General features: G+C 42.7%; 1 protein-coding gene across 1 annotated transcript in view; it reads right to left on the bottom strand.

The window, feature by feature from the left end:
* Positions 1–11,071, bottom strand: part of LOC133044312 (uncharacterized) — a 38,831-nt gene extending 27,760 nt beyond the window's left edge. The window contains exons 1-10 of the mRNA XM_061125705.1: positions 10,978–11,071; positions 8,711–8,794; positions 7,571–7,642; positions 6,269–6,364; positions 5,673–5,756; positions 4,516–4,587; positions 3,207–3,305; positions 2,590–2,673; positions 1,431–1,502; positions 127–225 (exon numbers count right to left, since the gene is read on the bottom strand). Coding sequence (XP_060981688.1) covers positions 127–225; positions 1,431–1,502; positions 2,590–2,673; positions 3,207–3,305; positions 4,516–4,587; positions 5,673–5,756; positions 6,269–6,364; positions 7,571–7,642; positions 8,711–8,794; positions 10,978–11,071 — 856 coding nt within the window. The remainder of the gene's footprint in view (positions 1–126; positions 226–1,430; positions 1,503–2,589; positions 2,674–3,206; positions 3,306–4,515; positions 4,588–5,672; positions 5,757–6,268; positions 6,365–7,570; positions 7,643–8,710; positions 8,795–10,977) is intronic.
* Positions 11,072–12,151: the final 1,080 nt, after the last annotated feature.

The following is a 12,151-nucleotide window of genomic DNA, read 5'->3' as shown; positions in this document are numbered from 1 at the left end:
AAAATTCACAATGAAATATTTATGCCCTGTTGAGGTTTCAAGAAATAGGCTTATTGATTGAATCATTGGTCATTGATCAGAATCTTAGTGCCATTCCCTCTTTCCTGAGATGCAGAAAATACAAACCTGTATTGTCCTCACTGAGTGTTGAATATTCAATATTGAGTTTTGGCAATTCCTCTAGTGTATGATTATCGAATTGTATTCTGGAAATCATCACCTGACCTATGAAAGAGAATAAATTTCAAGAGTTTCAGGAGGCCTGGTCCATGAAACAGGAAAAGGATCAAACATGGATAAGAAAATGACAGTCAAAAGACAACAAGGGAAAGGGCCTGGAGACTTTCCTTAAACTGTATCAGCCTTGCTCCCACAGGCTACCCCACAAGGGCTGTGTTTCTTGTTCCCCTCTTTGCACTTCTGCGTGGTTCTACATCTTTTGATTATTTTAGTAATACACGAATAAACATTATTTGATAAATAAATATTTTCACTTGGGCAAAGGAAAAAGGTAAGTACAGAAATATTCTCAGATTAACACATTGTGGTGGAAAATGGACAAATCTCATCATGACAGGTGAATAGAGTCTTTCTACTCATGACTCATCATCTATTCCAAGAACTCATGGAACATGTTTCCCCTGTTCAGATGAGGAAACTGCAAATGACTTTCCCCCACGTACAAGCCTGTGTTTGGCCTGGTCACTACTAGATACTGCCATGTCACAACCCATTTGATACACTATTGATTGGCTAGGAACTCAAAAATACAGAAAACTGCTGAGAGTTTCCAGGTCCTGGATCTCATTTTCTATACTCACCTCTCCCCAGGCCTCACGTGAGGCCTCAAATCACAGGGATGGGAGAATCTGGGTTTTTCCTGACATCAAATACATGGATTTTCACCAACCATCCAATGCCCAACAGCCAAGGGGCAGACCACTGTCAGTTGACATCTGAGACCATATCTGTGGAGTTAGTGCCGATGCCACAGGTTGAGTTATCAAGACTGCCCTAACTTCAGATGCCAGCCATGTGGTCTTGCGTTATCATGCTTCTGATCAAGAGACTGGAAGTTGAACTTTCCATGACCCCAACTTCATGCTCAAACATTCAATCGAACCAGCAACCAAACTCAGGAGACCTCTTACTCACTGTCCTCACATGACGGTACAGGATAAAATCAGAAACAGTGAAATGGAGGATCTCTAGGGCACGGGAGGAGTGGAGGAAGGTGGAGCGTCCATGCCCTCCTGAGCAGAGCACCCTCACCTCAGGACCATTTGTTCCCCCCCTCATAAACTCTCTGAGCCATTATTTATGGATTTTTACAGAGTTTTCACTCAATAGGCATAAGCATTCACTCAATAGGCATACTGATCTCAGTCTCAGTGCCCTCCTCTCTCCCCATAGGTGCAGAAAATTCAAACCTTTAATTGCTTTATTGATTATTTCAGCCAATCCTGTTAGTATACTGACTCCCTTTTTGACAATCTTGGTACCTAGGAAAGAAAAGATTTCAAAATTTTCAGGAATATTTGACAATGAACCAGGACTAGTTTCAAATATAGAAAATAAAACAACAGGCAAAAGTGGACAAAAGAAAAAACCTGGAAACTTTGCTAATATTATAACAGCCTTAGTCCCAAGAGCCCAAGGGAGCAGGTAGAGAAATCTTTTCATGATTATACCCTGGTCGAAAATGACCAAACTTTGCCATGAAATGAGAATAAACTGTTTAGTTTTATGATTGCTAAATTTTCAAAGAACTCATTTAGCACTTCTCTACGGTTCAGATGAGGACTATAGATGACTTGCCTGAGGACACATAGCATGAGGGTGACAGGTTCCAAACAGGGTATTTCCTGTCAAAACCCACTGGATATACTATCCTCTTCTGTCAGGAACTCTGAAAATATCAATAACTGCTGAGAGCTTCTGGGTGCAGTGTCCTACTTTCATTACTCCCCTGTCCCCAGGACTCACCTGAGCTCCTAAAGCTCAGGGAGATTGAGTCTGGGTTTCCCTGACACCAAATCTGTGGTGTCTCTAGAAACAACATGCAATTCCTCCAAACACCCACTGAGTGCCCAACAAGGCAATTTAATTCTGACAGGAAATCCAGGGAGTTAGTATAGATTATGTAAGTTGAGGGTTCAGAACTGTCCTCAGTTCAGACGCCAGCCATGTTATCCCGAGTCACTTCTGATTTGGCAAAGTGTCTAAAACTGGGAAGTTCCATTACCCCACTCCATGTTCAATAACTCAGTGAATCTAATGACCATACTCAGGAAGACCACTCCCATACGGACGTCATGTTTTCATGAAGGATAAATCTAGGCACAGCGAAATTAGTGAGACTGCAGGGCAAAGTGGAAGTGGAGGTGTGGGGAATCCTCCATGCCCTAGAGAACACAGGACCCTCACATCACCGCTTTTGTTACCATCCCAAATGCTCCCTGAATGCCCACATTCATGGATTCTTATTAAGGTTTCATTAAATAGGCATTTGATTGAATCATAGGCCAGTGGTGCCTGTTCTCAATCTCAGTGCCCTCTTCCCTCCCCAGAGCTGCAGAAAGTTCTCACCTGTAGCCACACCGTCGATGATACTTGTAACCACATCTATTACTGAACGTTTTTCAAGTCCCCTTCTATGGCTTGTCTCCACACCTATGAAAGACAGTAAATTCCAACAGTTTCAGGAAGCCTGGGACATGAACCAAGTAAGGATCAAATATGCAAATAAAATAGTAGCCAACACTGGACAAGGGAAGGGACAAATATGTATAATAAATAATAGTCAAAAAAGGACATGGGAAAGGGCCTGGAAACTTTCCTAATAATGTCTTAGCTTTGGTATCAGGAGTCATCCTACACAGGACTCTTTCTTACATTCCCTGCAGAACATTTAACCCACATTTTTCTAATTACTTTTCATGAAAGAGGAATCCTCCTTATTTGACATCTAAATATTCTTTCTTACCCAAAGTGAGAGGTTAAAGGCGTGTTTTTATTTTATTTTTTATTTATTTATTTTAAGACATGTTTTTAGATTAACACATCTTGGCAGACATGCACAAAATTCACCATGAAATATTTAAGCAATGTTGAGGTTTCAAGAAATAGGCTTATTGATTGAATGAATGGTCATTGATCAGATCTCAGTGTCCTTCCCTCTTTCCCAAGGTACAGAAACTACAAACCTGTATTATCCTCACTGATTGTTGAGTATTCAATACTGAGTTTTGGCAATTCCTCCAGTGTATGGTTATCGAATTGTATTCTGGAAATCATCACCTGACCTATGAAAGAGAGGAAATTTGAAGAGTTTCAGGAGGCCTGATCCATGAAACAGGAAAAGGATCAAACATGGATAAGATAATAGCAGTCAAAATACAACAAGGGAAAGGGCCTGGAGACTTTCGTTATACTGCATCAGCCTTGCTCCCACAGGCTACCCCACAAGGGCTAGCCTTTCTTGTTTCTCTGCTTTGTGCCCCTGCGTGGTTTAATCTCTTTTTATTATTTTAGTAATACAGGAATAAACAATATATGATAAATAAATATTTTAACTTGGCCAAAGCAAGTAGGTACGTAGAGAAATTTTTTTCAGATCAACACATTGTGGTGGAAAATGGACAAATCTGGTTGTGACACGTGAATAAAGCCTTTCCATTCATAACTCTTTATCTATTCGAAGAACTCATGGAGCATGTTTCCCTGTTCTAATGGGGAAACTGCAGATGACTTGCCCCAGGATACAGACCTGTGTGTCCTGGTCAGGACTAGATACTGCCATGTCACAACACATTTGATACACTATTGATTGTCTAGGAACTCGAAAATAAAGAAAACTGGTGAGAGTTTCCAGGTCCTCAGTCTCACTTTTTCTACTCACCTCTCCCCACGCCGCACGTGAGCCCTCAAATCACAGGGGAGGGTGAGTCTGGATTTTTTCCTGATACCAAATGCCTGGTTTTTCCAACAACTATCCAATGCCCAACAGCCAAGGGGCAGACCACTGAAAAATGACATCTGATACCATATCTGTGGAGTTAGTGCCGATGCCACAGGTTGAGTTATCAAGACTGTCCTGACTTCAGATGCCAGCCATGTGGTCTAGTGTTTCATGCTTCTGACCAAGAGACTGAAAGTTGAGCTTTCCATGACCCCAACTCCATGCTCAAATACTCAATCAAACCAGCTGCCAAACTAAGGAAACCTCTTACTCACTCTCCTCACATTAAGGTACAGGATAAAATCAGAAACAGTGAAATGGAGGAGATCTTTAGGACACAGGAGGAGTGGAGGTGAGGGGGGCTTCCATGCCCTCCTGAGCAAAACACCCTCACCTCAGGACCATTTGCGCCTCCCTCACAAGCTCTCTGAGCCAATATTTATGGATTTTTACTGAGGTTTCACTCAATAGGCATAAGTATTGAATTGTCAGCTAGAGGTGACTGATCTCTGTCTCAGTGCCCTCCTCTCCCCATAGGTGCAGAAAGTTCAAACCTTTAATTGCTTTACTGATTATTTCAGCCAATCCTGTTAGTATACTGGCTCCCTTTTTGACAATCTTGGTACCTATGAAAGAAAAGATTTCAAAATTTTCAGAAATATTAGACCATGAACCAGGACAAGTTTCAAATATGAAAAATAAAATCATAGGCAAAAGTGGACAAAAAAAAAGACACGGAGAATTTGCTATTATTATAACAGCCTTGGTCCCAAGAGCCCAAGGAAACAAGTAGAGAAATTTTTTCATGAATATACCCTGGTGGAAAATGACCAAACTTTGCCATGAAATGAGAATAAGCTGTTTAGTTTTATGACTGGTAAACATTCACGGAACTCATTTAGCACTTCTTTACTGTTCAGATGAGGTCTATAGATGACTAGCCTGAGGTCATATAGCATGAGGGTGATATGGACCGAACAAGATACTTCCCTGTCAAAACCCACTGGATATACTATCCTCTTCTGTCAGGAACTCTGAACATATCTATAAATGCTGAGAGTGTCCGGGTGCAGTGTCCTACTTTCATTATTCCCCTGTCCCCGGGACTCACCTGAGCTCCCAAAGCACAGGGAGAGTGAGTCTGGGTTTCCCTGACACCAAACCAGTGGTGTCTCTTGAAACAACATGCAATTCCTCCAAACACCCACTGGGTGTCTAACAGGTCAATTTAATTCTGAGAGCAAATCCAGGGAGTTAGTATAGATTATGTAAGTTGAGGGTTCAGAACTGTCCTCAGTTCAGATGCCAGCTATGTTATCCCGAGTCACTCCTGATTTTCAAAGTGTTTATAACTGGGAAGTTCCATTACCCCACTCCTTGTTCAATAACTCAGTAAATGATGACCATACTCAGTAAGACCACTCACATAGGGATATCATGTTATCATAAAGTATAAATCTAGACACAGCAAAATGAGTTAAAAATGCAGGGCAAAGTGGAAGTGGAGGGTGGGGATCCTCCACGCCCTAGAAAACATAGGACCCTCACATCACCTATGTATGTTACCACCCAAAATGCTCTCTGAATCACATATTTAGGGATTCTTATTGAGGTTTCACTAAACAGGCATTTTGATTGAATCATTGGCCAGTGGTGCCTGTTCTCAATCTCAGTGCCCTCTTTCCTCCCCAGAGTAGCAGAAAGTTCACACCTGTAGCCACACCATCGATGATACTTGTAACCACATCTATTACTGAACGCTTCTCAGGTCCCCTTCTATGGCTTGTCTCCACACCTATGAAAGACAGTAAATTCCAACATTTTCAGGAAGCCTGGGACATGAACCAAGTAAGGATCAAATATGCAAATAAAATAGTAGTCAACACTAGGCAAGGGAGGGAACAAATATGGTCAAGAAATACTAGTCACAAGAGGACATCGGAAAGGGCCAGGAAACTTCCCTAATAATGTCTCAGTTTTGGTATCAGGAGTCATCCTACATAGGGCTTTTTCTTACATTCCCTCGAGAACATTCATCACGGGTTTTTCTAATTAGTGTTCATGAAAGAAGAATAGTCATTACTTGACACCTAAATATTCTTTCCTGCCTAAAGTAAATAGTTAAAAAATTATTTAGATTAACACATCTTGGCGGAACATGCACAAAATTTACCATGAAATATTTATGCACTGTGAGGTGCATAAATAGGTGCATAAATTAAGAAATAGGCTTATTGATTGAATCACTGGTCATTGATCAGAATCTCAGTGCCCTTCCGTCTTCCCCGAGGTGCAAAAACTACAAACCTTTATTCTCAGTGAGTGTTGAGTATTCAACGTTGAGTGTTGGCAATTCCTCTAGTGTATGGTTATCGAATTGTATTCTGGAAATCATCACCTGACCTATGAAAGAGAGGAAATTTGAAGAGTTTCAGGAGGCCTGGTCCATGAAACAGGAAAAGGATCAAACATGGATAAGATAATGATAGTGAAAAGACAACAAGGGAAAGGGCCTGGAGACTTTCGTTATATTGTATCAGCCTTGCTCCCACAGAATATGCCACAAGGATCATGTTTCTTGCTTTCCCTGCAATTGTCCTCCTCTGGATATCTTTGGATAACTCTCAATAATATAGGAATAAATATTATTTGATAAAGAAATATTTTTACTTGGCCAAAGCATGCAGGTAGAGAATTTTTTTCAGATCAACACTTTGTGGTAGAAAATGGACAAATCTGGTCCTGAGACATGAGTAAAGTCCTTCTGTTCATAACTCATCATCTGTTCTAAGAACTCATGTACATGTTTCCCCCTGCTCAGATGAGGAAACTGCAGATGACTTGCACCAGGACACAATCATGTGGGTGGACTGGTCAGGATATGGTATTCTCATGTCACATTCCATTTGATACACTATTGATTGACTAGGAACTTAACAATATAGAGAATTGGTGACATTTTCCTGGTCCAGGTGCTTACTTTCACTACTCACATCTCCCCAAGCCTCACCTGAGACCACAAATCAAAGGAGAGGGTGAGTCTGCATTTTCTCTTAATGCCAAATACATTTTTTCTACCAACCATCCAATTCCCAACACTCAACAGGCCACGCACTGTCCATTCAGTTCTGATACCATATCTGTGGAGTTAGTGCCAACGCCATAGGTTCAGGTATCAAGACTGTCCTGACTTCAGATGCCAGCCATGTGCTCTCGCATTATCATGCTTCTGACTAAGTGACCAAAACTCGAAATTTCCATTTCTTCACCTCCATGCTCAAAAACTCAATGGAACAAGTGATCAATTTCAGGAAAACTCTTAATCACTGTTCTCAAATTAATGTCCAGGAAAAAACTCAGAAACAGTGAAAAGGAGGAGATCTCTAGGGCATGGGAGGAGTGGAGGAAGGTGGGGCATCCATGCCTTCCTGAGCAGAGCACCCTCACCTCAGGACCATTTGTTCCCCCCTTATAACCTCTCTGAACCAATATTAATGGGTTTTTATTGAGGTTTCACTCAATAGGCATAACTATTGTATTGCCAGCCAGAGGTGACTGATCTCCATCTCTATGCCCTCCTCCCTCCCCAGAGGTGCAGGAAGTTCAAACCTTTAATTGCTCTATTGATTATTTCAGCCAATCCCGTGAGTATACTGGCTCCCTTTTCGACAATCTTGGTACCTATGAAAGAAAAGATTTCAAATTTTCAGAAATATTGAACCATGAACCCGGACAAGTTTCAAATATGGAAAATAAAATCATAGGCAAAAGTGGACAAAGGAAAAGGCCAGGAGAATTTTAATATTGTGCCAGCCTTGGTCCCAAGGGAGCAGGTAGAGAAATCTTTTCATGAATATACTCTGGCGGAAAATGACCAAACTTGGTCGTGAAATGTGAAAAGCTGTTTAGTTTTATGACTGGTAATGTTAAAAGAACTCATTTACCACTTATCTGCTGTTTAGATGAGGACTATAGATGGCCTGACTGAGACATCATGAGGGTGATAGAGTCTGAACAAGATACTTCCCTGTCACAACACTTGATGTACTATCTTCTTCTGCCTGGAACTCTGAAAATGCCGATTAATGCTGAGTGCTTCTTGGTGCAGTGACCTACTCTCATTACTCCCCTGTCCCCAGGACTCACCTGAGCTCCCAAAGAACAGGAAGACTGAGTCTGGGTTTCCCTGACACCAAGTCTGTGGTGTCTCTAGAAACAACATGCAATTCCTCCAAACACCCACTGAGTGTCCAACAAGGCAATTTAACTCTGACAGCAAATCCAGGGAGTTAGTATAGATGATGTAAGTTGAGGGTTCAAAACTGTCCTCAGTTCAGATGCCAGCCACATTATCCCAAGTCACTCCTGATTTGACAAAGTGTCTAAAAGTGGGAAGTTCCATTACCCCACTTCATGTTCAATAACTCAGTAAAACTGATGACCATACTCAGTAAGGCCACTCACATAGGGATATCACATTATCATAAAGGATAAATCTAGGCACAGCGAAATGAGTGAGATGTGCAGGGCAAAGTGGAAGTGGAGGTGTGGGGATCCTCCACGCCCTAGAAAACATAGGACCCTCACATCACATCATGTATTACCACCCCAAATGCTCCCTGAAATGCATATTTATGGATTCTTATTGAGGTTTCATTAAATAGGCATTGTGATCGAATCATTGGCCAGTGGTGCCTGTTCTCAATCTCAGTGCCCTCTTCCCTCCCCAGAGCTACAGAAAGTTCTCACCTGTAGCCACACCGTCGATGATGCTTGTAACCACATCTATTACTGAACGCTTCTCAGGTCCCCTTCCATGGCTTGTCTCCACACCTATGAACAACAGTAAATTCCAACATTTTCAGGAAGCCTGGGACATGAACCAAGTAAGGATCAAATATGCAAATAAAATAGTAGTCAACACTGGACAAGGTAAAGAACAAATGTGGATAATAAACAATAGTCAAAAGGGGACATGGGCAAGGGCCTGGACACTTTCATAATATTGTCTCAGCCTTGGTCCCAGTGCTCAACATACACAGGTCTTTTTCTTACATTCCCTGCAGCACATTTATTCCAGGTCTTTCTGATTATTTTTCATGATAGAAGAACACTCACTATTTGACATGTTAATATTCTTTCTTGCCCAAAAGAAGTAGTAAAGGAAATTTTTTCAGATTTATTTTAGATTAACACATATTGGTGTAAAATGCAGGAAATTCAGCATGAAATGTGATTCACTTCCTCATATATATGAATGGTAATCTGTTAAAAAAAACCCATGTAACATGTATCCCCTGTTCTGATGAGAAAATTGCAGATGACTTGTTCCAGGGGGTCATAGGGCCAGGACAAGATACTAGCATGTTACAATCCATTTGATACACTCCCTGATTCTCCCAAGAACTCTGAAAATACAGACAACTGAGATCAGTTTCTGGTTGCAATGTGTACTTTCATTGCTCTCCCTTTTTGGAGCATCACCTGAGCCCCAAATCACAGGGGAGAGTGGTCCTGGGTTTTTCTCTGATACCAAATGTGTGGTGTCTCTACCAACAGCACCCAATTCCCCAGACACCCACTGGGTGTGCAACAAGTCCTCAATGGAGCTACTGCAGATTCTGCAGGTTGAGGGCTCAAGACTATTCAGTTCAGATGGCAGCCATGAGGTCCTGAGTCAATCATCCTTGTGACCAAATAAGTAAAAGGGGGGATTGTGGGTCCATGACCCCATCTTCAAATTCAACAACTCAATAGAACTGGGGGGTGAACTTTGGAAACCATTGGTTACATTCCCAAAATAGAACTGAAGGCAGAAAAATGGAAGAGATATGCAGGCAAAGAAGGAGGGAGGTGTGCCCAGCCTCTGTGCCTTAGTGAGCACAGCGCCCTCACAACAGCTTCCTGTATTCACCAACCCACAAGCTCTCTGAGCCCAGTTCTTATGTATTTCTTCCTAGGGTTCACTAAACAGGCATATTGGTTGTATTATCAGCCACTGGTGATTGATCTCACTTTCAGTTCCCTCCCTTCTCCTCAGAGGTGCTGGAATGACAGTTGTTGAAAATTGTAAACAGTAAAGGCATGCTTGTGATTTTTGGATATCAACCACATCTTGAGGTTACCTTGAGTTGCCTCTTCTGACTCATCTCATAACATCTAACGGTAGGAAACCCCAACAGTTTTAGGAGATCTAGGCGATTAACTAAGAGTCGGTACAAATTTGAAGTTTTCTATTACTATGTAGGGGTTTCCTGGTGGCTCAGCTGGTAAAGAAACCACCTGCAATGCTCCTGCATTGTAGATTCAATATCTGTGTTGGGAAGATCCCTGGAGAAGGCAAAGGGATCCCATTCCAGGATTCCAGCCTGGAGAATTCCATGGACTATACAGTTCATGGAGTCGCAAATAGCTGCACCCAACTGAGCAACTTTCACTTTATTTACTTTTATTACTACACTACAGTTAGGTTCAGGGACATGGCAGAGAACAGGAATAGAGAGTCTCCAAAACGGGGACCCTGATCTGGTAGAGTTATATATATATATAATAAAATTGTAATATATATCTTCATGAGAGTCAAGATATCAGTGGAGTTAAACCTTGGCAACTTAAGTCTTCCCTGATGGTCCACTAGATAAGAATGCACATGCTACTGCAGGGGACATGGGTTCTTTCCCAGATTGGGAAGATGCCACATGCCTTGCGGGAACTAAGAATGTAAACTGCAACTTATGAGCCCAATTCCTAGAGCCCTTGCCCTGCAACAAAGGAGCCACTTCCAGAAGAGGCCCACACACCACACCAGAGAGTAGACTGCAGAACTAGAGAATACCCTTCCATAGGGAGGAAGACCAATGCTTTCAAAACCAAAGAAACAGACAGTAATCCTGACCAACATGACAGCAGAAATCCAGAGATGCTTGGCAATACCCACTCCTCACCTGCCCCGTCCCCTTCCATGGACTTCTATCATTTTCCCAGAAGATGTAGAAGAGAGGTGAGGCTGGACCTACCTTCATCCTGGATATGGTGTATATTCAGCGGGGTGCTGTCCACCAGGATAACCAGGAGGAAGAGAAGGGCTGCAGAGAGGCAGAGCCGTCTCATCTTGGTGGCCTTGCAGGAGGGCTCCTGAGGATGCTGGGGATGCACTGAGCTTTAATATCCTGGCTGAGGGGTGGGATCAGGTGATGAGGAGGGGAGTGGGTAAGGGGAGGAGCTGGGTCAGTCCTGTTTATTGCATAATCTCCCTACCTAACCATGCCTCCTGCTTCTGTCTGCAGGGCTCAAGTGCCCAGTAACACCACTTCTCACTTCATGCCTGTGGGTCTCATGTAAACACAGATTGTGATCAGAGAGATGCAGTGTGTCCTGTATGGACAGTCAGGGAGCATCCCAGCCCCTACAGCAGTGCCTGGCATGTGATGAATGATAAGTAGGTGGATGAGAATAGATCAGAGAACAGATAAGTGAACAGCGTTGTGTTAAACAGGTCCTCCACTTCAGCCACCTGCAGGTGTCATCTCACCTGGACCCCAATGCCCTGACCCCCCTCCCCCACCTCAGACGACAAGTGTGACACAGGTCACCTTCCTACAACCATTGCCACAGCTTCTCTGGTGGATGGACACTTGCACTTTAGCAGACATTGGCCCGCAAGGGACTTAGCTGGTGAAGGTGATGTTGTCCTGGGCTATAACCCTGTTTATGCATCAAAAAACGAGTAAGTGGGAGGGGCGGCTGAGGGGAAACAGGGAGCTGAATCTGCCTCCACAGCATGACCAACAATCATCATCACCTGGTTTCACCAGCAGGAGAGCGGTCTCCTTGAGTGAACATCAGGCAACCTCAGAAGACCACCTTAGCCACCCAATTCCTCCTGCCCTCTCTCTCTCTGTCAATGGGGCCATAGGACTTCAGTTTGGGTACCAGCTCTTCATTTTCCTCCCTTTTGCCTGAGGATTTAAATCTCTCAGAACCCTGTGTCTTCAGGAGTCACATGAAACACGTGCTGTGCACCCATGTGGTTGCCATGGAAGCAATGGATGCAACAGGCATATATTCCTTCTCCCTAGAAGGCAAAGTCCTTTCTAGTAGTAATAAAAAGAGTAATGAGTAATTTCTCCAGGCAAAACTTCAATTCTTTATTGTAACAGGCATTATCCTAGACACGTGAAATATGTAGTT

The sequence above is a fragment of the Dama dama genome, chromosome 23 (assembly GCF_033118175.1).
Source record: "Dama dama isolate Ldn47 chromosome 23, ASM3311817v1, whole genome shotgun sequence".
Classification (NCBI taxonomy): Eukaryota; Metazoa; Chordata; class Mammalia; order Artiodactyla; family Cervidae; genus Dama; species Dama dama.
This window is presented reverse-complemented; position numbering and strand designations above follow the sequence as displayed.